This window comes from Lagenorhynchus albirostris, chromosome 8 (genome assembly GCF_949774975.1).
Source record: "Lagenorhynchus albirostris chromosome 8, mLagAlb1.1, whole genome shotgun sequence".
Classification (NCBI taxonomy): Eukaryota; Metazoa; Chordata; class Mammalia; order Artiodactyla; family Delphinidae; genus Lagenorhynchus; species Lagenorhynchus albirostris.
Genome location: NC_083102.1, coordinates 55,783,380 through 55,808,362, shown reverse-complemented (window position 1 = coordinate 55,808,362; position 24,983 = coordinate 55,783,380). Strand labels below are relative to the sequence as shown.

At 40.6% G+C, this 24,983-nt stretch overlaps 1 protein-coding gene across 5 annotated transcripts in view; it reads left to right on the top strand.

The window, feature by feature from the left end:
* CDK6 (cyclin dependent kinase 6) overlaps positions 1-20,961 on the top strand; it is a 229,049-nt gene extending 208,088 nt beyond the window's left edge. For 4 of the 5 annotated variants that reach the window (XM_060157039.1, XM_060157040.1, XM_060157041.1 and 1 more), the window contains exons 6-8: positions 6,304-6,354; positions 10,423-10,558; positions 16,043-20,961. In XM_060157039.1, coding sequence (XP_060013022.1) covers positions 6,304-6,354; positions 10,423-10,558; positions 16,043-16,189 — 334 coding nt within the window. In that variant the 3' untranslated portion in view covers positions 16,190-20,961. Of the gene's footprint in view, positions 1-6,303; positions 6,355-6,463; positions 6,499-8,230; positions 8,332-10,422; positions 10,559-16,042 lie in introns of those variants that run through there. The other variant, XM_060157042.1, reaches the window with a different exon arrangement.
* The last annotated feature ends 4,022 nt before the right edge of the window (positions 20,962-24,983 follow it).

Sequence of the window (24,983 nt, the reverse complement as noted above, 5' to 3'; positions counted from 1 at the left end):
TCCTTGATTAAAACCCCAAGGTCTGCACTTGTTTTGGCACAGCAGTGCCTAAGGTGAGGTGAGAAGAGAAATGACTCTGCTGTGGTTTGAAATGAATGCAATTTGCCATTGTATTTTGCAGGAATCTCCCTTTGGTTAGGAAAAAAGAAAAAAAAACATGTATAAATGAAAATGTATGTGTTTCATAGAGTTTCTTTTATCAGCATTAACTATTATCAAGTATAATGGTGAAGAAAGATATTTGAGGAAAATACTTGGAAATAACCTAAAATCCTCTTTCGTAAAAACATAGCAATGTTCAGTTTCAGATATTGTCCCCCAAATATTGCTTACCTTGTCAAATAAGTTGCCTTCTAAGGGGAGCATGGCAAAGTCCTTCCAGTAGGCTCCTCTGGAGTTTATGTGGGAATTCATAATAGAAAGAGGCTCAGGGGCATGAGAGACAGAAGGAGCGTTTCTGCAATAGAATGTAAAAGTCCCAGAGGGTGTGGAGAAAATCTTCTGAAGAATAACAACAATCATAAGCAAGGGGAAGGGAAAAGAAATGTAGGTATAAAATGGGAAATGGATTCATGATACTTAGATTCAACAAAGGTCTTTAGCAATAATGTTTGTGCGCTGTTACCCAGCCACTTGGTTAAACTACTGAAAAGTATCTAAATGAAGTGATTAATTGTAGTTTTTGATGTAGTAAAATGCATAAGAGTTACTGACCTTCAGTAATGTTCTGTATAATAAAAGGATTTTTTAACATGTTAATTCAGTAAAGCAATTGCAGTCTTCATTTTGGGATGTTTTTGGTAGGAGTAATCTTTCCATTTTATTATTTAACCCCCCCAACCCAAAAATGTGTATATAAGAATTTTTTTAGAAATATAAAAACAGCCCTCAAAAAAAAAAAAAAAAAAAAAACAGCCCTCAGATTTACTGTCTTCAATAGAATATCTCTGTTGTTAACTGTATTTTTAAATTAGTTTAAAAGAATTCCTGAGTATGTCACGTGGGAGGCTTATGTCTAAAAACAGACAAGATAGGATAGCTTTGTGGATCTTCTCCCTGCAGTGACTTTTTCTAAAAATGCATGACGTTTTATCTTTGATGAGGCTCTGTCTCATGATATATACCAGAGCATTCCTCTTCCATCTTCCATCTCCATGTGGGGCCTCTGTACCTAACATCCTAGGATTACCAGGAGAGGTAGATTCTTAGGCAGTGGGAAGAAACAGAGTTTAAAGTTATTGTGAACCTCCTCAGGTTGTCTCTGTCTGGCCATCTCTATCTCAATCTCAGTCTTTCAGTCTTTCTGTGTCTTTTATTCTCCGCCATTTTGCTCCTTCAACCCTCTACTTCCTTCCAGCTCAGCTTTATGTCTTGGTAATAAAGAACCAGCCAAGTCGGACTCATACACGTGTGTGTTTTAGCCAAATCATCCCTCAATTATACGGTTATTCCAGGCAGTAGAATTAAACTCTCCCTCATCACTAAACCAAAGAATATAATCAAAGATTATGTTCATATTTGTCCACCTAAAATATGCCATAAATTATATGAATTGAAGCCTCTTTGGCTCAGCTAATATGAGGGAGGAAGAATATTCAAAATAACCTCAATGAAAATCCCAGTCCTGTGTGCTTCTTCAGTTCATGGTGCACACATACCTGATACAGCCAAGACTTCTTACCAAAGAGCCTTATTTAAAGATAGAATAAGGTCCTTAGGGTGATCTTATTCTTACGTCTCCACGCTCCACCATAGTACACCCAGGAGTTCATCACGGTGAAAGGTTTCATCTCTCCTCTAAATCCATTGTACCTCTCCATGCTCCTTACGTTCATAGCACCCACTAGCATAAAACCAGCTCATACAAACTATTCCAACTTTTCAGCTGAAAACTGAATAGATGGTTCTAAGAGTTTGATCAGATTCATGACCAACCTCTTGGTCAGCTGAGAGTACCAGTTCCAATTAGGCCTATTGTCCCCTTCATGTGACCCATTTCTCTTGTCTTGTGACTATGTCTTTGCATCCAAAGATCCATTTTATAGGAGCTAATTGCATGCAGTCAGGGTTCAGTAGCTCTTATAACTCAAGCCAACCCACATTTGCTGCAAAGACAAGTTAATAGACCCCAGAGTCACATACCAAGTCTTCCTAAGGTGGCAAAAGGCAATCTGAGCTCTACACCGAATTACAGGCTCTGAGTTTCTAGTATCCCCTAGCAGGTTTTACTGAGTGTTCACAGAAGAGTGGTTATGATTCAGACCTTCTGCTTGCTGCCCTCATTAAAGGAAGCCAAACTGATGGGCCAGTCCTAACTCGGGGATGGCAGGCACATTTCATTTTGTGGGCCAAGTCCAACCAATAGAGATACGACTTCAGGCTCTTGCAGTATGGTAGACCACGTGACTTGAAAGTCCTCTGCTAAAACATGTAGCAAATGTAAGATAAAATAGAGCACACTTAAATGCATAGCAGAACTAGCAAAAAAGTTAGAATATTGCCAAGGGACAAAAACAAGAAAAGAGCTCAAAACCAAAACAGTAGGGACATGAGCCACTGCTGCAGCTGAGCTTCAGGCTGGGGTCTCAGTGCCCACCCCAGGAAAGAGATGTTCTTACGCCTTTGCCTGGAGACATCCATTCAAGTTAGTCTGCTTTGTTTGTTTCCCGATAGCCATGCCAACATATTTATTTTAAACTGCTCCATAATCCTCACAAGTAATTTCACTCATGCTTCTGTGGATACCAGTCTTCTTCATGAAGGGTGAGGGGCTTGGCATGTTTACATAGCGACTTAACCAGCTCAGCAGATTAAACTGATGCTCTCTGTTCCCTCTGTGCTTACTGACCTGGCACACTCACCACTCCAGCCATTTGAGATACTTGCTTAGCAAGAAAGGGTCATTTGTGTTTGTTCCCAAACCTCATAATGCCGGCTATATTTAGTTTTATAATTTCATACTTTATTTTATTTTTAATTTTTTTAAATTTATTTTTGGCTGCGTTCGGTCTTCATTGCTGTGCGCAGGCTTTCTCTAGTTGTGGCGAGCGGGAGCTACTCTTCGTTGCGGTGCGCGGGCTTCTCATCGTGGTGGCTTCTCTTGTTGCGGAGCACGGGCTCTAGGTGCATGGGCTTCAGTAGTTGTGGCACGTGGGCTCAGTAGTTGCGGGCTGTAGAGCGCAGGCTCAGTAGTTGTGGTGCATGGGCTTAGTCGCTCCGCGGCATGTGGGATCTTCCCAGACCAGGGATTGAACCCACGTCCCCTGCACTGGCAGGCGGATTCTTAACCACTGCACCGCCAGGGAAGTCCCAATAATTTCATACTTTAATATTAAGAAAAATAGATGAGTGTGAAGAGAAAGAGAACTGTTGATTCTTTGCAACCCGAGTTCTATGCTTTGGAAGGAATTTTAAAATGGTGCATCAATTAAGATGTGTGAGCTAAACAGCTATAAAAGATTGGGCTGTAGGAAGATTTAAAGATCTGGAAGGGCCATCATCAGTTAGTTTGTGGAGAGACTAGAGAGTCTCAATCTGGTGAGCTGCTTTGTTCCTTGTTAAAGTAGAGCAAGACTTTAAAGACATTTAGACACTTGCAAAGCCATCTGAGTAAGAATCCCATAGGCACCCGCTTATGAGACACAGGTTCTCTACACAGCGCTCTTCACAGGGTCCCTGTGCTATTTCACCCCAGAGGCTCAGCTAAAGTGACTGTCTGTGATTGCAGAGAACATTAGTAACCAAAATAAAAGTATTACGACATAATAATGAAGCATACGGGCTTTGGGGCAAGGCAGACCTGGCTTGAATTTTAAGTCTGCAATTTGTTATGTGTCCTTAGGTAAGTCAGGAAGCTTCTCCAATCCTCAGTTTCCTCATCAGAAAATAGGGATGATAATAATACTACCTTGCTCCTGGAGTTTTTGTGAGAATTAAATGATACAATGTTTGGGGAGCATGTGGCACTATGTCAGGTACAACACCAGTGCCCTATGAATAGTAGCTGTTAAGATTCCATTGTTTAACTTTTCTAAAACTTTCACTTCTCACCTTGCTATCTTTCAGGACCTGTCTAGATGTCTTTTAGAATCCAAATCCATAATTCTTTATTAATTTGGCTGTGTTAGTGATGTCTGTATCCGTTTTCTAGGGTTTGCCATAACAAAATACCAAAGACTAAGTGGCTTAAACAACAGAAATTTGTTTTCTCACAGTTCTGGAGGCTGGAAGCCCAAGATCAAGGTGTCAGCTGGTTTGGTTTCTTCTGAGTTCTCTCTCCTTGGCTCACCTCCCTGCTGTGTCCTCACATGATCATTTCTCTGTGTGCACGCATGCCTCTGGTTTGGATTGGATTAGGGCCCACCCTAATGGCCTCATTTGGACTTACCCATCACTTTAAAGGCCCTCATTCTGAGGCACTGGGGTTGGACTTCAATGTGAATTGGGGGCACGGGGCGGGGGGACACAATCCAACCATAACATTTACACAAGTAAATTATTTTCCACTTCATTTGAAAATAACCACCTTCAAGAATCATGGCCTGAATAGAAAGTGTATGGTTCAGTGTCTCCTAGCCACTGAAATGCCATGACTTTGTAGGAGTCTCCATATATAGCGTATATAGCAAGTTCGTTTATTGTGTGTAAAAAATATTTAAGAGGTCTGGTTTAAGGCTTTATAAATTGATATATAATATTTCTAAAACATGATCTCTGATAATAGGCTGCACATATTTTTTAAAACACATTATTGTTGAAAAATACTTTTTTTTTTTTTTTTTTTGCGGTACATGGGCCTCTCACTGCTGTGGCCTCTCCCGTTGTGGAGCACAGGCTCCGGACGCGCAGGCTCAGCGGCCATGGCTCACGGGCCCAGCCGCCCCGCGGCATGTGGGATCTTCCCAGACCGGGGCACGAACCCGCGTCCCCTGCAACGGCAGGCGGACTCTCAACCACTGCACCACCAGGGAAGCCTGAAAAATACTTTTTTATGTCATTTGTTGAGCAAGGAGTTAGGGAACATTTACATGTGTACCATGAGTATATATAAAATCAAATAAGATATGTATTAACTGAGCACCTGTTCGGGTAAAGCGCTAAGCCAAAGGTTAGGGGCGCAAACCTAGAACACTCCCTGCTCTCTACTTAAGAAAATGCCAGAAATGTCACCAAGTGAGTTCATTTAATTGTCAGTTAAATGCTCAGTATAGATAATGAGTCTTGTGTGTTCACAATTGCCTCTGAAGCCCAGAGTTAGGATTTTGAACTTGTGATGTTTAGCTACCATAATATTGGGAGAAAGGGGAGTGGTATAATCAGAAAAACAGACCCATAGGTAGCTCACTGCAGCATTCAGGACAAGTGAAAGGAGAGAGAACTGTGAGGAAGTACTGCGATAGCAGAGTGATATTAAGAAAGGGTGCTCTGTCGGAAAACAAACTTATGGTTACCAAAGGGGAAAGAGAGGGGAGGGGTAAATGAGGAGTATGAGATTAACAGATACAAACTACAATACATAAAATAGATAAGCAACAAGACCTACTGTGTAGCACAGGGAACTATATTCAATATCTTCTAATAACCTATAATGGAAAAGAATCTAAATATATGTGTATATATATGTATATATATAGTTGAATCACTTTGCTGTATACTTGAAACTAATACAATATTGTAAGTCAACTATATTTCAATTAAAAAAAGGAAGGGTGCTCTGAGAAGGATCTGACCAAGAATAATATCAAAGAATTCCACAGGGCTTCCCTGGTGACACAGTGGTTGAGAGTCCGCCTGCTGATGCAGGGGACACGGGTTCGTGCCCCGGTCCAGGAAGATCCCACATGCCGCAGAGCGGCTGGTCCCGTGAGCCATGGCCGCTGAGCCTGCGCGTCCGGAGCCTGTGCTCCACGACGGGAGAGGCCACAGCACTGAGAGGCCCGCGTACAGCAAAAAAAAAAGAATTCTACATACCTCTGGTTTGAGCCTATGATAGCAATGTGTTCCAGCCTACCACAAAGTTAAGTAGAACTTTGAAGCCAGGGCCTGTATATGATGGTGGCAGTGTTGTTACAATGACTGAGAATAGGTTACCCAGGATTATCAAGTATAGGAGTCAGGCACCGCCAGATATTCATAAGAGATCTTACTGTAAGGGGAATGCAAGAAAAACCTTCATTTACCAAAGGTTACTTCTTCCCCACACAAAGAATATTTTGATTCCTGTTAAATAATGATCAAGACAAGTATGATTGAAATGTAACCAGAGAAAAACTCCTTGTTTAATATGTATCTTGTTTCTTTCAGGCCGCTTTTTCGTGGAAGTTCGGATGTCGATCAGCTAGGAAAAATCTTGGAGTAAGTATTAACTGTAATTTTACATCTGTGTCTGTAACATTAAAACATTACAGTGACCTTCTTCTGACGTTTATGTAATACGTTTATCTCTTGTCCTTCCTACCCCAAGCTGCTGCTGCTGCAGACAATGTTACTGTTTGTGTGGTGAGTGGGGACATGGTAGACGTCTGCTGTTTTGTGCAGAGCCCATCATGCCTTGTGGCCTGATTGCTCTGCTCTGGAAGCTTTTATGTTGCTCGTGTGGATCTTTTGACAGCTGCCCTTTCTCTGCTTGGCTGAGCTCCAGTTCTTTAAGTTCAGCTGTGTTATCTGCTTGGGGTCATTTCAGATGCTTCCACTCAGAGGTGGGGCGCTCAATGACCAGGTAACCCATCCTTACTCACTGGACTTCCTGTCCCCATTGAGTATCCTGTAGTCATCCAGGTTGATTTTACATTGTTTTGTTTTGTCTTCCTGGACAAAGGATGGTATGCTACAAATCCATTTTTCTTTGGAACACTGAAAAAGGAGATAAGGATCCTAGGTTTCAGTCCTACGCCTGTGGCTAAATAACTGTGCAGTCTTGAAAAAGTCATTTAAAACACCGGGTAGAAGACTTACACGGTGCCTGGTACATAGTAAATGCTTTTAAAAAAATGTTAGCTATTATTATAATTCATCATTAATTGTTTAACCTTTTTGTTCCTTAACTTCTTCGCCTGAGAAATGAAACTTTAAGGCTTTCTTGTGCTCGAATTCTTTGGTTCCAGTTGTCTGTGACATAGCTCCTTGATGATTTTCAGAGTTCCATTAGCGTACATGTTTGTGCATGTGAGAGTATGGACGCTTTCGTGTGTCTAGAATGGGAAGAAGAGGCTTTTCTTCTCACAGAGCATGCAGTACAGCAACCTTTTGGGATCTATGTTGTTGCCAAGCACCATCAGGATTCGGGTGGAGTAGGAAGAAAGTGGGAGTTCTAGAACCAAAAATAGCCCTGATCATTGCTCTGTACCATTTTATAGGCATCTAGTAATTTTTATGATATTTGCAGCCTGTAAAACTGATGAAAAGTCCCCCTAAAGAAAAGCATTATATTTTAACACTATTTTCTCATGTTTAACTGCTTAAAACAGTCGGAATAAACCCGGAACCTGCGTTTGTTCTTTCAGTGACTGGAAGCAGCTCCAATAGGCTTCTGTTAGTGCCAGAGTCACTGCTGAGTCAGAACCCAGTGGCTTTAAGGCCTGAAAAACATTTGCTAGTTTTATTGTCTGGGGGCTTCCTGGGTCCAGGGCAGCTTCCACGACGGCTGCTCCTGCCACTGCTACTGTCCGCTCTGTAAGATGGATGAACTCAGGACCAAACTTGCACATTACTCTCTGCTTCTGGGTGTCACGTTCTTTGATCATTCAATGATGAACTCCCATCTGTTCTTCCCTATCCCTGTTGAGTGTATTTTGTGTGCATGTGATTGTGAAGAGGGAACTGTGAAAGTCAGGCATACCAGTGACTCTCTTGTTAAAAGTAAGAACAGTCTTGACTGAAACCAGCTTGCCAGACACTGACGTCCTTCACCTGCTTTTCCTTACTGACTCCACCTGGGCGTTCTGTCCACCTCTAACACCGACGTCTTCAATCATGTTAACACTGCTGGTGCCCCTTAGTACGTGAAGCCAGTGGGACGGACCAGAAGGAACCTTTGACGAACACGTTTGACTTGCTTCCAAGGGAAAGCCATTTCCACTTTTGGCAAAGGCCTAAGATCCCAGGTTGCCAACAGAAAAGAAGCCATAAAGTTTGATATGTTTTGTGCCTTTAGATTTTACTTCTTGGTTTCTGGCATTGTTTCATTGAAATTATATTCTGTTTCCTCTGAATGTATTCATTGCTTTGGCAGAGAGAAGAGGGACAATGCTGCACCCTAGTGTCACGTCTGAAGTACTTGAAAAATGATTTCTGTCTCAGCCACCACTGCCATTTATAGGTTTTGTGCTTTGTCAGTGTTTCCAGTACAAATGTCAACTTTTAAGGCTTATATTCGGCTTTGTCCAAATATTGAAATTTGATGCAAGCCCTTTTTAATGGACCTATCAGAATTTCACAACACTCATATATAGGCCATAAATGTTCACACTAGATATTAAACTGAGTATTTTTTAAAAGAAAGCCATATTCACATTCTCTTAAGGGGAAAACTGTTTCTGTGTTTTGGAAGATTTATACTTTCAAAGAACAGTAAGTACTTTGAAAGTGAAACTGAATGCTTTTAGCCTGTGACATTTTAGAGCATTTTTAAGAGCAGAGTCATAGTTAAATGGAAACAAAATACTGGATTTGGAATACGTTTGCTCCAGGCTCTGGGCTGAACTATGTGTGAAGTTGGCAGTTCATTTTATTCCTCATCCTCAGTTTCCCCATCTATATAATGGAAATAATAATACCTGACCTACATGTCTCAGGAGGTGGTAGATTTAAGAACACTTTTATAAGTTATTTATATAAACAGGTATGTATATGTATGTATGTATACATCACACATATACATACAGGGACACTGTTTTTCTGAGAGCTTTTGGCGTTCAACTGCCCACATTGCCAGATTTAGCTCAATATAAATATATTCAAAACTGCAAATAAAAAAGATTTTAAACTTGTACTAAGAGTTGTTATAATCGATTTCTAGGTGACTGGTGATAATATGCAAAAATATTGATATAAAAATGGCTAAAAGGCCAAAAATGACTGAAAGACAATTTTTTAAAGTTATTTAGTAAGCATTCTCCTGTTCTTCCTCTGCCTGTCCCATTCTATCTAAACACACACATTTTTTTAAAAATAATAAATGGTAATGTTTTTGTTTTCCTCTTTTTATTCTTATTCTAGATCTTGCAATTAAACAAGTTAGTATGTTGCTCAAGTTGTCATTTCCATTCATCTGTTCCATAAACATGTCTATGAGTCTGTTTTTATCTATCTCAATAACCTGGCTCTCCCCACATGTCTGACAGAGGTAGGATTACTATGTCTTTCCCCAGACACCCAGTAATAGGTGTCTGCTCTTCCCAGGTGAGGTCTGTTACCTGGGCTCTGTTGAGGTGAGGGAAGGGGAGCAAAGCCCTACAGAGATCTTGTGACATTTACCACCACGTGTTCCTGCACCCTGGAGGACTTGTTCAGGAGGACATCCCCTGGGTCTTAGTCCCAGCGAGTGCAGGCCAAGAAGACGACAGTGCAGGCCAGCACCTTTTCTAACTGTAGTCAAAAGAGTTTTGCTCAGTATTTGAATAGTCATATAGTCTGTCCACTAAACAGCCTGTGCTGTTTTCGTATCACTTGATGCTCTCTCTACCTTTCTGATCCCAGGATGGTTTTCAGGGGGAACATAAATGATACTGTTTTTATTAATTGTTTGCTCACTTTGTAATAGCATAAAATAGTTATATAAAATATTTAAATTATGGAAGTTAAATTTGATATTAAATTATAAAATGGTATTGCATAATATAGGGCTACCATACCTTTTAGCCTCATTTTTTGGGTCTGGTTCTGATTTATGTAATTACTGTGTGAGGAATTATTCTTCAACCAAAAATGCAACCAAATTTATGTGTAAACAAATCATGTTAGATGAGTATCATAAAGGCACGTCAGTACAGGAGTGTTCGATCAGAGCACGAAAGCACTCCTGGGCATAAAGGAAAATATGATATGCCCATGCGGGTCTCCTTTGAATATATAGGTCCTGCTCTGTCAGTATTTCAGGGCTTATTGGTAATACAGTAGTTTCCAGTTCTGCATGCTCTCTTACATTTTGTGTCTTCCGCCAAAGTAATCTCTTATCTCTTCCCAGTGGTTTTTACAGTTCTCCTGTGAGATTACCCTATTGCAGCACCTGATTACCCTGCCATGATCACCGTATTGCAGTAGGACAAAGAGAAATGGGAGTCCTGCTGGTCATACAAGTGATGAACTCCTGAGGCTCTGTGTCCCCCATGCCTGCCCCTTAGGCTTTACCTTCTTCTAAAATTGGTGGGAAAATCGCTTCAGCACAGCAGCTAATGCTTACATTCACCTGTGGTTCTTTTGTAGTGTAATTGGACTCCCGGGAGAAGAGGACTGGCCTAGAGATGTTGCCCTCCCCAGGCAGGCTTTTCACTCAAAATCTCCTCAACCAATTGAGAAGTTTGTAACAGATATTGATGAACAAGGCAAAGACCTACTTCTGGTAAGTTCACATGATGCAGAGTTGGTCTGCACTGTGCTCGTGAGAGACTTGCCGTGTCCATACTGGGCACTGGGCACAGTGTCAGTTCATCATCATGTGCCACAACCACACGGGGCAGAGGCCACAGTCTCTCTGCAGCTTTCATTTCCAGCCCTATAGCAGCTAGTGGCTTTTGATTCTGCAGTGTCTTCAGGTCCTATAGAAAGAGAAAGAGGGACTTCCCTGGTGGTGCAGTGGTTAAGAATCCGCCTGCCAATGCAGGGGATACGGGTTTGAGCCCTGGTCCGGGAGGATCCCACAGGCCGCAGAGCAACGAAGCCTGTGCACCACAACTACTGAAGCCTGCGCTCTAGAGCTTGTGAGCCACAACTACTGAGCCCGCGTGTTGCAACTACTGATGCCCGCACGCCTAGAGCGCGTGCTCCACAAGAGAAGCCACTGCAATGAGAAGCCCGTGCACCGCAACAAAGAGTAGCCTGCACTCGCCACAACCAGAGAAAGCCCGCGTGCAGCAACGAAGACCCAACGCGGCCAATAAATAAATAAATAAATAAATAAATACTGTGTATCAATAGATGCAGCCAAAATTTGAAAAAAAAAAAAATGAAAGAGTCTGATCCACACCCCTTCAGTCTGCCATCTTCGAATGTTCTTTTGAATGCAGCCTTAGAATCCTCTGGGTTCGTCTAAACACATGCTTCTTTAGAAGTAAATATTATGTTTCCTTGTTTACACTTTCATGCTACTTTAAGCAGTTTGTTTGGCATTTTAATGTGTCTTTTCTTAAACAGGCACATTTTTAGGAAGATGTTTTTCCAAAGGAACTGGATAGCAATACTCCTTTTAGTTATTGATTTATTTAATAAGTATTGAACGTGCCCTGACATATAAAATACCTCACTGAAAATAAAGACTTCTGTGCCCTGTTTGAGACTCAAACTCATAATACTTGGCTTTGTACATAATTCTTTGTATTTGGAGACCAAACAGTAGGTAGAAGAAAGTACCTATGGGGCTACTCTTGGTGTTTGGAACTCAATGAGTAGTAATGAGTATCCTTTACCAGCTGAATTAACAACCTTTGATATCTAGCCAAGAAAGTGCTCCTAGACTCAGAAGCTTACTCCCATTCTGTCAGTATATTATGAATTTTAGATATAGACCTAAGAGTCTATAGGTCCTAGTAGACATGTTATGTATGCTTCAGCTCTGTGTGGACACAGCCATCGATTGGCATGTTTGCAGAGCCAAGGATTTTCCCACTGAAAGCCCTAACTCCATCGTCAGCTGATGGTGGCTCACTTTCTGATGCTTAGGCAAAAGTTCCCTCCACTGCCAAATTATAGACAAGGACAGCTCTATTCCTCCCCACTGTTGATTTGTAAGATACTCACTAGTGTGGCCTGGAAATGGAAAGCCATCCAGAGTGTAAATGCTCTGTCTCCGTACTGTGCATCACATGCTCTTAGCAACTCTGCTTTTCTCTGCCCTTTTCTCCACCTCATTGCTTCTTTTCAGTCCTACTGTCTGCTCCCCTAACTTTAGCTGTTCCCTTGTCTATCAGAACTTCAACTAATTCACAGATCCTTTCAGCTCTAATCCCACTGCTAGCATTTGCCCTGTCACTGTTTCCTATATCAGATTCCTACAAGGAGGAACCTGGCTGCCATACCTCACCTTTTTTGCCAATCCGTGATAAGGGTTGCTACCTACGGCCAGGCTGCACTCCTGGCCCAATCAGGTATGCCAGGAGACAGTGAGGACTGCGTGTTATAAAATATAGCCACCATAGGATTTCCTTTTCAGCAGGAACTTTGAATGAAACGTTCCTCTTAGTAGAGGATTCTGGACAGACGATGACAGTGATGAACAACTTTGGTAGTGAAGTAGCCCAGTCCTTCGGCTAATGGAACATCCAAAGACAACCCAAAAGATCTCCTGACTCCAACATTATTAGGAATCATCAAGAAGAACTTAAAATGTAAAGATAACAGACAATGCCATGTGTTCATTCAGGGTCCCCCACTAGAGGTGGTGGCTTCCAAAGTCAGACCACACACTAGTGCTAATCTGCAGAAGTAGCAGGAGACAAAAAAGAAAAAGGAGCAAAGAAACCTACTAAAGAGAGAAGGAAGTAGGTAGACAAGGAATGGCAGCAGAGATTAGAAAAAGGAGAGGAATAAAAAGCAGAGCCAGTAACATCATGACCAGGTAAAACTTAAGCATGGAGCATAATATCCACAGGCATGCAGGGAAAGGACAGTCCAAGACCTTAAACCTCAGCAGTCTCTGAAAGCTCTCACTGTTTTATCCTAGAGGGACACAAGCTAGAACTCTAAAGCAGAGAAGGCAGGCCATTTGGTACAAGAGAGGCAGCTGAGATCCCAAAAGTAACTGTTGCCGCTATTGAAAATTTTTTACTAAGGAAGAAAAATAAAGAGTATTTTAGAAAGTTGTTTTATTTAAGAAACAATTAACATTTAAAAGTTTAGCACTTTAAGAGTTATCCTTCATTTTTATCTGAAAAAACAGTTGACTTTATAGAATGCCTAAATCTTTCATGTATGGATGTATTATACATCAACATTTATAAATGCTCTTATGTAGATATATAAGTAGTGTGCAGTAACAAGACGATTCAGGGGAAGAATTACTTTTAGCAGGCAAAACCTACATATCTTTATAAGTTTTGTCCCCTTCATCATGATTAACTTGGGAGTCTGGGTATTTACTCCAAATATGATGCTCTTGCTGAAAAAAGTTTTGGAGTTCTTGCTATCAAACTGCTTTCAGAGCCTGAGGTACTTTTTTTTTTTTTTTTTTTGGTCCTTGTATTAGTCTGTTTTCGATGCATAACAAACAACAACAAAAATCTCACTAGCATACAGCAATAAGCCTTTGTTTCTTGCTCATGTGTCTTCACATTGGCAGAGGCGGCTCTTTGAGTCATCTAGAGCAACTCTGCTTCAGCCGGTGGGTCAAGTACTGGTCTTCTCCACGTGTCTCATTCTGGGGCCCAGGCCCTAGGGCCTTTGGCTCCCCGCGACATGTTTTTCTCATCCTAGAAGGTAGGTGCTCCCAGAAGGGCAAGCAGAAACCTACGATGCCCCTGAAGGCCTAGGCTCGGAAGAGATAGCCTGCCATTTCTGTCCACATTCCATTGGCCAAAGGAAGTTACATGGCCAACTTTAATAGAAGAACGAATACTTCTCCCATGGAGAGGGGGAAGGAAAGAAAAGGAATATGTGTCAGAAAATGATCCAGTCCACTGTAGTAGTCAACTCTTGACTAGGTGGTAATTCAAAAGCTCATTTTTTAAGCAGTTATTTGGCAAGCAAATTATATTTTTTTTCAGAAACAATATTATTATGCAAGATTTTAAAATTAGTTCTCAAAATAGCCAATTGTTCTACTGAGGTAGAGCAGTAATAGGGTTCAGCCACCTTTTCTAACAATATTTCTATAGGACAAAATGCATTACAACCTCCAACTTGAGATTCTCACACACACCCCACCTTAGGCTAAAGATTTCTCCTTTTCTCTACCCTCTTCCCAGACCTAAGCCATCCGTATAGTGTGGGAACAGGGCTTCCTCTCAGATAATCCTCTAGGGACATGTCTCTCTGTCTTGGACATATCTCTACAACTTCTTTTTTCTTTTTCCTATGTCCTGGGAATTAAACTGGCTGCTTCCTTTTCTAATGCCACTACGTAATTTTTTCCTTCTTGGACTCTGGGAAGAGAAAACTCAGGCTCAAGAATTTTGCCCCTGCTTTCCTGTCCTTTGGGAATTCAGCCCTTGTGAAGCTTTTCTCAAGATGTTTATTGCTATTAGAGACAGTAGAACCATTCTACGAACAATCTCCTTCCTCTGCTTGTCGTTTGGGTCTTTGATTTTCAGAAGACACTATGCGCAGGTTGGCGTCCACAGACTAGTAGGGAGCTCAGGATAAATAAGATTTCAGGGGACCCAACAGTTCACCTGAAGTTAAATGTAGAATTTTCTGTTTGTATGTGTTTTTCTAGCTCAGTTGCATTCAGCGGAGTTTTAGAGGAGTCCTAATCCACTGAGGACCTAAGACTGTGAGATACTTAAGCGCAGAAACCCAGATTAAATGGAAGAGGTCTACATAAGCATGATAACGTTAAGTCTAGATTACACAGAGGACTGAAATCAAGAGAAATTTCAGATCCCCAGCCTACTTCAGTAGACACTGCATCACAAGGATGGAGAAGCTGGTATAGCTTCTCTGCTACTTGTGAGCTCCTGGGACAGAGGGTGGGGGAAGACATTACTCATCATTAGTGCTTGCCACCTGCTAGGCATGCTGGAGGAGTTGGTGGAAGGAGAGGAGGAGGACTTTTTTTTTTTTTTTAAAGAAGATGTTGGGGGTAGGAGTTTATTTAGTTATTTATTTTTGCTGTGTTGCGTCTTCGTTTCTGTGCGAGGGCTTTCTCTAGTTGTGGCAAGCGGGGGCCACTCTTCATCACGGTGCACGGGCCTCTCACTGTCGCGGCCTCTCTTGCTGCAGAGCACAGGCTCCAGACGTGCAGGCTCAGTAGTTGTGGCTCACGGGCCTAGTTGCTCCGCGGCATGTGGGATCCTCCCAGACCAGGGCTCGAACCCGTGTCCCCTGCATTAGCAGGCAGATTCTCAACCACTGTGCCACCAGGGAAGCCCCGAGGAGGAGGATTTGAAGAGCGAGATTACCTGGGGTTGGAGTGGAAATGGCACTGAACTAGGGAAACGTTGTGACTGATTATGTATCAACAGCTTGGGAATGCAGATTGCTGCTCCAGAGTTCACCTTTCCCTCCTTTCACCTTCTACGTGCACTTGAGTCAACGCCTGGAATAGAGTTTAGTGACTTGACTTGAATCTGATGGTCCCCTTGTAGGGCTGCTGCTAGCCCATATGGCACCTTGACTTGAATTAGAAGGAAGGCATCTCTTTCTCTGGGTGGCGCAGCCCTGGGGCAGTGGATCAGGATAATTAGGGTCTAGGCTTTAGCCCTCACTTGTTGCCTCCTCCACTGGCCCTGGGTTCAGTAATTATCCTTTACACCTGAACAAGGCAACCCCCTTCCATTCCCTGCTCACTGATAAAATCAGGGTAAAAAATTAGGGTGAAGATTCCGACTATAGCACTAAGTTTGCTAGCATCAGAAAAATCACTACCCTAAATAAAGTTATGTGCATGCTGTAATAATAATATGATAGGGTTGGAGAGAAATCCTGGGTGGGTAACAGTCCACAGGCAACCCAGAAGGTGTTGCCTTTTCCTGAGCAGACATATATGAGTACTGTCTACAGTGTATTTAGTGTCCCTTGAAGTAGATATTCATTCTCATTTATAGGTACATGTAATACGGGGCAGTGAGTAGATACATAATTATGTGTGGCAGTGAATAGACGCATAACTATGTAAGCACATTATTTAAATGGATATGTTTTATGTCAATCTGTTATTTTTTCTCTATCACAGAAGTGCTTGACATTTAATCCAGCCAAAAGAATATCGGCCTACAGTGCCCTGTCTCACCCATACTTCCACGACCTGGAGAGGTGCAAGGAAAACCTGGATGCCCACCTGCCGCCCAGCCAGAACAGCTCAGAAATGAATACAGCCTGAGCTGCCTTGAGCTGATCATCCGGAGAACCTCCTTGGTAGCTGATGGGTCCCCTGAGTAAGCCCTGCAGAGCTGCTGAGGATCACTGGCTGGAGACCTAGCTGCCATCTTCTGGATGGGCTCTGCTTCTCTGAGGAAACAGCCTCGTTTACTGTTTTGAAATCAATGCAAGAGTGATTGCAGCTTTATGTTCATTCGTTTGTTTGTTTGTCTGTTTGTTTTAAGAACCTGGAAAAATTCCAGAAGAGAAGCTGCTGACCAATTGTGCTGCCATTTCATTTTTCTGATCTTGAATGCTGCCCGTGTGAAGTGAGCAATCCAGACACAGCTGAGTTATGATGTAATCTCTCTGCAGGTGCTGGAGCCTGATTTGGTACTTTTGAGTGAGTGTGTGTGCGTGTGCATGTGTGTGCGTGTGTGTGTGTGTGTGTGTGTGATTCTTGATCTCTTAAAAAGTGTTACTTTCTGTAAACAACAAGAATAATTGAATTTTAAAGGCTCAAAGTGACCGCTAAATAACAGGTGTCTGTTGACTAAAGGTGATTCACCAAAATGGGCTTCTCAGATTTAAAGTTGAGCCTATGTCCTTAGCATTTCTTTTCTGGCCCAAAGCAGTAAATTTGCTAATAGTAAAAGGTCCACTATCTAGGTGAAGTTTTATACACACAGCAAAAAGAAAAAAAAAAAATTCTACTATCTTTTAAGAAACCTGTTTTTTGAAGCACAAATTCTATTTACTTTTCAAAAAGCTCATTTACTCCTTGTAATTTTAACCTGTATAATGTGCTTTATTGTTTCTTTTGAAAAATACCTATAAGCTTTTCCTTAACTTGCTATAGATTTAGGGAGTGTACCTCAACTAGGTAAAATCGTCAAAAAATAATAGAGAAAGCCTTTATTTCCTGGTTTGGAATTTATTTTCTTTGTGGGTTTTGTTGTTATTTTGTTTTGGTTTTGATTTTAGGAATTTGTCAGAAACTGTTCCCTGTTTGGGTTTGGAGGATAGTTCTCTCTGACTAGAGACAGGAATGGCATTTAAGTTTTCCCCCACCTATTACACTGTACTTTTTCTACCGTGCACTGCCTCATTTGCAAAGTATCCATCTTATCTATCCGCCAGCGCATCTAGTATGTATTACTACCCTTACACAATTAATAACAGATTGCTTAAGCTGTTCTCATGCACCTCCTACTTTCTTTCTTTCAATGAACCTTTCATAAATAGTTTGATTCAGATTTATGGCTTATGGCTCCAATTCCACAATCCTAACAGAGTCCCATATGTTCTCCCTCTACTGCAATCTTCCTGCCTGGCATTTGGCATTTACGGTTGTTACCTAGGCAATGAGTAGAAGACTGGTTCTTCTCAATCACCAGCAAGTAGACTGCTTTAAAGTGTAACTTAGTGTTTTACAGCTTTATAGAATATATTGTCAGTGTAGTATCTGAGGGAATGTCCTTAACTATTTTTTAGAAATATATATTTACTCTATAAAATTACCTATTCTCCGTCGCCAGGCTGTGCTTGTTTCTAGTGCCTTATGCACATGCCCGCTCTCTGCAGAGCCAGCCTGACCTGGGCATTGTGAACAGCTTTACTTTTCCTCTTGCCATTTTCTCTACAGTACTTTATATTCCATACCATCTCTGCCTTCTGTGTGGTTAGTGCTCAGTCGGCTTTAGTAACCAGAAGACACAGAGATGAAGTATCTTTTGGTAAGTTTAGCTAATTTCGCTTCCTGATTCATGTTTTACGAGCATGCAACAGTTAGACTGTGTTTAGAGTTAGGGTTTTCAAAGAATGGACATTGCTTCCCTCAGAAGAAAACGTGCCAGATGATGTTTATGCACAATCAGGCCTTTCTGAGTTCTCCACAGCTTAATATTGTATACAACTATCTTTATATATATATATATATATATATATATATATAGTTTAACATTGTTCTAATTCAGTAACTTCAAGAGCAGGAAAATTTTTCTAAAGCAAGATATGATGAGAAGATGGGCCATAAGAATGTTTTATACTTTCTTCCTTGTGACAACATCGATTATATTTTGTCATCTCTGTAAATGCTTGAGATATAATGAATCCAGAGCATTCAGGTCAAGCGTACTTGCGGTCCCCCTGGATAAATGAGTTCTGCCTTTCCTTCGATCGGGGGTCAGAACACAAAGACCAGGGGCCTAGAAGTTGAATTTTAAAACTCACTGAACTAATCCGTCATGAGCTTTTCAGTTAGTATCCATGGTTAGAGTGAACATAACTTGGGTTTTTGCTTTTGCAAAAGTTTTTCATAAGTTCACTCAAGAAAAATGCAGCTGTTCTAAACTGGAATTTTTCAGCATTCTTCAGCATTTTAAACATGTAGAGAGTTCAACTTTTATTTCTAACATATGCTCCTGATTCGTTTCTTGGTAGTGTTTATAAAGAAAACTTAAAGCACAAACATTTTGACATTAGATACTTGCCAGATTCCCCTCTGAGAGGCAGAAGGAGAGGGCTTTTCAGCCTCTCTGAACTTGTTAACGAGTCTGTCCCCAGCTCTTCCATCCGGTGGTTGTTGCACTTGAGTGATTACTCTCATTTTATGTCTTTTACATCCGCCTCACCACTTCTGAAATCCAGATCCCACACAAGCACCCTTTGCCATTAGGGCACTTTGAAGCACAGAGCAGAATACAAGCTTACTGAATACAGCTTATTCTTCTGCTACATATGGTTTCAAACATGTTTGCCAAAAGCTAGGCAGTGGTTAGCTGAAAAGGTCATACTGCCCCAGGGCTATACTGAAGCAGCTTATAGCAAGTAAGAAACAGGATGACAGACTTGAACTCACATTTGAATTTCTTACTAGGACTGGGGCAAGAATATGCCTGATAGTTTCTATATGATATTTAGTTCTAGTGGCCCAAGCTCTGGGAACTGCTGTGCTGGGGTGGAGTTGTAACAACCTGCATTTAAAGAGTCCATTTAGGCATCATAAGCTATCACGTGGCAAAGCTAGTAAGGCCCTAACCTTATAACCTTAAAAACACAATCCCTGAGAGCTTGTCAGAACCCAGTGTGTTGGAGCCTCCCACTTTGTCTCTCCTTTGAAGTAGATGGGAACTCAAGGAGCAAAGAACCTGTTTCCGAAGAAAGCTCCAGGCCATTTCTGCCCTCTGTGTTCTCATGATTTTCTCTCAGGAAACACACTTTGAATGGCAGAATTTTCATTTTGCCCCAGGTGACATACTAAAAATAGTTCAAAATATTCACCTAAGACCAGAATCTCAGCCTTTTAGTTTTAGATGAAAATGAAAATTTTGGAATGCACAGGATGTTAATATCTTAAATAAAACATGTACCTTTTCTTTTGTTTGTTTTTTGTTTCGGTACGCGGGCCTCTCACTGTTGTGGCCTCTCCCGTTGCGGAGCACAGGCTCCGGACGCGCAGGCTCAGCGGCCATGGCTCACGGGCCCAGCCGCTCCGCGGCATGTGGGATCTTCCCGGACCGGGGCACGAACCCGTATCTCTTGCATCGGCAGGCGGACTCTCAACCACTGCGCCACCAGGGAAGCCCAAACATGTACATTTTAATAGAGAAACTTATGGTCTGACTCCAGAATGTGATACTCTCCATCCTGATGGAAAAAACAAATATTACCAAACTTTTGAATCTTAAATCATGTATTTAAATTACGTTTTTAACTAACTATAGCTGCTTCTCTTAAAAGTGGTACCTGTAAAAGTCAGTAATGGTAATTCTCATTTCTTAATGGAAATTAAATCATGTAAGCTTCCTAATATCATAAACATTAAAATTCTTCTCTCTAAAGAATTACTTCTTTTTTTAAGTGACAACTTTACTGTAATTTTTATGATAAGCACATGAGAGTGTCTCACATTTTCCAAAAACAGGCCTGTGTTGCATAGGTGGGTCTAGGAAAGAATAATGTTGAAAGTTAGTAAGCCACTGTAATTACTTGTGTTAGTACAGTTTCTTGGAAAGAAAATATTGAAATATGATAAATTCCTAGATATTGATAGAATTCAAAAGAATGCATAAAGACAAAATGATGTCTTTATAAAAAATAAAGATGTGATTTCTAAATCTTTAAAAACCATGAGACACTAGGCAATGGATAGAGGAAATTCTGGAGAAAATGAAAGTATTCAAAGAAGGATAGTTTCAAAGTTATGTATATTTTGAAGGGTATATATTTTATTAACATGTATTGCAAGAATTTATATTCAAGTCACCTGGCAACTATGAACTTAATATGGGCAAAAACAAATTTTATGGGAAAGTCACTCCAAACAGTTACCATTTCAAAGGTTGAGCTAATCATACTAAACCATCCCTATTCCTTCCTCATTTCATGGAAGGAAGCAGCCATGTGAAGCTACACTTGTTATGCAAGCCTAAAAATGTTTGTTGTAAAAAAAAATAAATTTTTTAAAGGTGTGTTTCCTATGTCACCAGGATTTTTGAAAACTTGTGAAACCCAAACCATTTATCATGTGCATTCAGTACATTCAGATGTATGATTAGGAAGATAATTACATGTTCCTTCCCCACAGTGGAAAAACTTCTCAAGGCTACCAAAAACCTGTCAAGCAGTGTAAGTCCTCAGATAATTAGTAGTGGTGTTTTCCTCAAAAGCATAAGAAAATAGCATTTTCATTTTTTATCAATGCAATTTTCAACCTGGTTTTGTTACATATCTATATCTCAAGCATTTCTAACTTGTACTTTTTCAGAAAATAAACCAAAAATATTCCTTTGGCCTTTTCCATCTTCTGACCTTTGTTAACAACAAAAAAATGGAGAAAGAGGAGGGGTCTGATTTTTACATGTTTTTCGCGATTAGTTGTATGTTTTCTTTAATGAAGTGCAAACCAGCTTTTCAAAATGTTTTCTATTTCTTAGCATTCCCAGGGAGTTAATTTAGATAAATGAATGGACTTCCATCAACATATTTATGTTTCCTTGATACTGGTGCTCTGGCCTTGAAGAAGAAAACAAGACTCTCCTGAAAATAAATACAGGTTTTTTCCAAGCATCTGTTTAAATACTATTACAGCAATTTGAACTTAATATGGTAGGAAAGGGAGGCGGATTTTCTTTGAAATGTCTGTTTTAAAATTCACACTGTCCTAAGGGGTGAACTTTCTTGTTTTATTCTAGTATATTCCACAAGGTGGCACTTTGAAGCAGGGTGTGGAATCTGAGCAAGGCTTCTACCTTTATTTTTCTGCACACATTTAACTCTTGCCTAGCGCTTGTTTTTCAGGATGATTAATAATCTTCACAGTGTTCTGTAACTCAGATATTTTAGTTGTTAGCTAAGTTCTGAACAATTGTCTGCAAGTAAATTGTTCTTGAGGATGAATAATACACCTATTTTGATTATTTTAGTGTATAAAGAGAGCCTAGTCATTCATTTGGTCATGAAACATTTTTTGAGGTAACTAATTACCTCACTTTTCTAGGTGCAAAGTTACAAAGATGGACATGCTTATTACTCAAAAGGCAACACTCATCTGTGAAGAGGATAGTTTTGTTAGGAGTGTAAAACTCCTACAGAGGTCCTAGGCAAAATGCCCATAGCCCCTGTCACCTGCTTTCACATTCCCTACCATGGTGGCTGTTAGGCGATTAAATATAAAAATACTAATTTAAAAAATCAGATGCAGAAACTAAGTAACGCATCAGTTACTATATAGACAAAACTATTATTTCAAAGAATTGCTATGCTGAAACAGAGCCCTAAAATACTAAAAGACCTGGTAATTTTTACACTTGTATAGTCACAAGTGTAAATTCACAAGAAATTGTAATTTTTTTAAATTTTCAGTAAGCATATGAGCTAATAACTTAGTATATCTACATAAGTGCTTGATTTCTCCGCTTGCGAAGTTCTTTGGCAACTTATTATAAATATATATGTACATACACTTTTTTCATACACTTTTGTTTTAATTCACAGATCCGCTCAGAGACCCATTATCTGCCACATGATTTTAGCTAATTTTAGAAGTCATTTTCTTTAACAGTGTCACTGAAATTTAGGAGGAAGGAAATTGTGTTATTTTTTCAGAATTTCCTTAGCACAACCCAACGGAAGGCAGTTTATTCCTTCTGAGTGGCAGAAACTCCCTAGTGCCTGCTTCACTTTCCTCCGGAGTAGCCAGCGGGCAAGTCTCAGTAATTCATACTGAATCAAAATACCGCACACACTGGGGGCTGTCAAATCTTCGGCCTCATCCCTCTGCTTAAAATCCCACTGAAGTATTTAGATTCCAGTTTAAGCCCCTAAGTGGAAGGCCGAATTCAAACCTCGAGTTTGTTATCAGTTGGGCCAGTCTGAACTCTTATCTGCGCGCGTTCAAAATTTCCCTCCCACCGAAAGCCTTTCGGGTGCGTTGCGCCGTCGCCCCGCCCCTTTGTCAGTAGAGTGGCAGTGGGCGGAGCTGGCTGGGACCCGCCCGCCGCTCACCTGTTAGTGCCTGAAATGATGTACAGACCCGGCGGGATACTGTCCGAGGTCCACGTGCCCTGCTGCTGTCTCAGAGGCATCTGTTCTGCAATCTTAGGAAGTAAAATATCCCTAGAAGCAAACAGGTGTCATCTGTGCGTAAATAAGTACAACACAATTCTCCGAGAGTTCGGGTATAAAGAGATGCTGCTCTGTATGAAGCTATCTACCAGGCATCTCTCAAGCTCTAAGCTCAGATTTTTTTTTTTTAAGAGAAGATGTATAATTACAGGAAAGATTTTTTATTTTTTTATTTTCTATCATTCTACATATATGATGGCAAAAGATATGCCTGGAAAAGTTTTGTTTGGAAAATTTGTTTATTTTCTGCTTCATCCTCAGTTGGCAAAAGCTCCTAACTCTTTACTTTCTAATTTCTTTCTCTTTTTTCCTTTGTCAAGTAGTTAAAGGTATGTGAGCAAATTATCTCATGTGGGAGGGAGACTTTCCTGTTTAGAGGAACCTTTTGTGTGAATTGTTTTGTCAAACAAGTAACCCCTTCTCTATTTAAGGAGTTTGGACTGTCAAATGTAGGTTTTCTTAAAGGGGACACATAACTGTACATAACGCTATAAAGAATTATGACTATAGCACTAATCAGCAAGCATAAAGCCACAAGTTATATCATTTCTAACTCCCTGTGGTTTCTAGCCAAATCCGTTGAAGTGCTTAGGTTACAGTCCTGAAGAGACCTTTCGTACCCTTACTTGAAAGTTTCTAATATTAAGTTTTATGAAATGCAATAATGTGTATTAGCTAGCAATATTTCTGTGATCACCAGCAACTCCAAATTTGACCTTGAAGTCTCTGGATAATGAAAATAGATCCCAGCAGTAATACACTTCTTGAACACCCCCCCACCAAGTGTATTATGTATCTTTCTTATTTTGATCCTGTGTTTGCAACAAATGTATACGGGAATATTTTAGTTCCTTACTTTGTATTCATTTATTTTCCTATGACCAGTAATAAATATACTAGTTAGTACATGGAATCAGTAGCATCAGCTACTCCTAGGATCAGCACTTAACAAGGTGGGAAATTTCTATTTCAAGTTGTTCTGCATTTGCATAAATTATTTCTATTATTGTTCATGTATATTATTTATTTCTCAATCACACTAGTCCTGTGAAAGTGCAACAGAAGGCAGACCACATTAGGATTTGCATTAAATGCTCATTATCATGGTCTTGATGGAACTAAGAAAATTAAAATTAGACTAAGCCCCCAAATAGCTGCATGCATTTTAATATGATTAGTAGAATTTAAGTCTAGAGAGATAGTGTTTTTATGTCTAGGTGTTTTATCATTATGTAAAGGAATTAAAGCAAAGGACTTTGTAGTTGTTCTTTTGTCAAGTATGCATATACTATAGTGTGAAATACAGCAAAACTTAAAACTGCAGGTAGCAAAGCATCAAATACTGCCTTAATTTAGGAACTCTGCCAGGTGGCCCTCAGAATAGATGCCAGGCAGAGACAGGTGCCTGGGTGGCGCCTCCTCTTATCTGGCCTGGAAAAGAAGCTTCCCCCACACCATCTAGTACCCTTGTAGGTGGTGTGTCCTGTAGTGGGAACAGGTAGCACTGTTGAAAGGAGAGCAGTGTGAGAGGTTTCTGTAGAAGCAGACCTGTCAGCGTGTGCCTTGAGGCTTCCAGAACATGCCAGGTGGAGAAGTCCAAGTTTCCATGCTTCAAGCAACTTGGTTTTGTAGAGAAGCAATCCAGTCTGGTAAGTAAAACAAGGATTGCGTATACAGTAGTCAACAGTGGGGTTTTAACAACAGTCCCCAACACCTCAAAAGCTTGTTGCATTTCTGGTATTTTAAATTTTGATCTGAAGGTTAAATGGCAAGTGTGTTGTAGAAAAGAGCAGTATGTGGCAAGAAAAGCACAATGTCGGTTCCCGTAGAGTGCAGATTAGAACCAGAGGGTTTTATAGGCTTATCATTTCTGAGATGTGTAAAAGCACGTTTTCACTGTAAAATGTATTAATGTTTCTGCATTCCTATAGGGCCTAGTTAAAACTTTATTCTAGATTTCAGCAAGGGTGTCACAGCCAGTGAGCTATTTTTTTGCCTTTTTTTTTACTTATTTTTATAGTAGAAGATATTTTAAAAGTAGAAGAAAATCTTAATTTGGACATTCGACTTGTTGGTTTCTGTGTTTGAAATCACGGTTCTGGAGATGTAGAGATTGTGCATGTGCATGGCAGATACTAATCTAGGCTGTGTGAACCAGCCCAGGATAACTGATACTCCGCCAGCCTCTG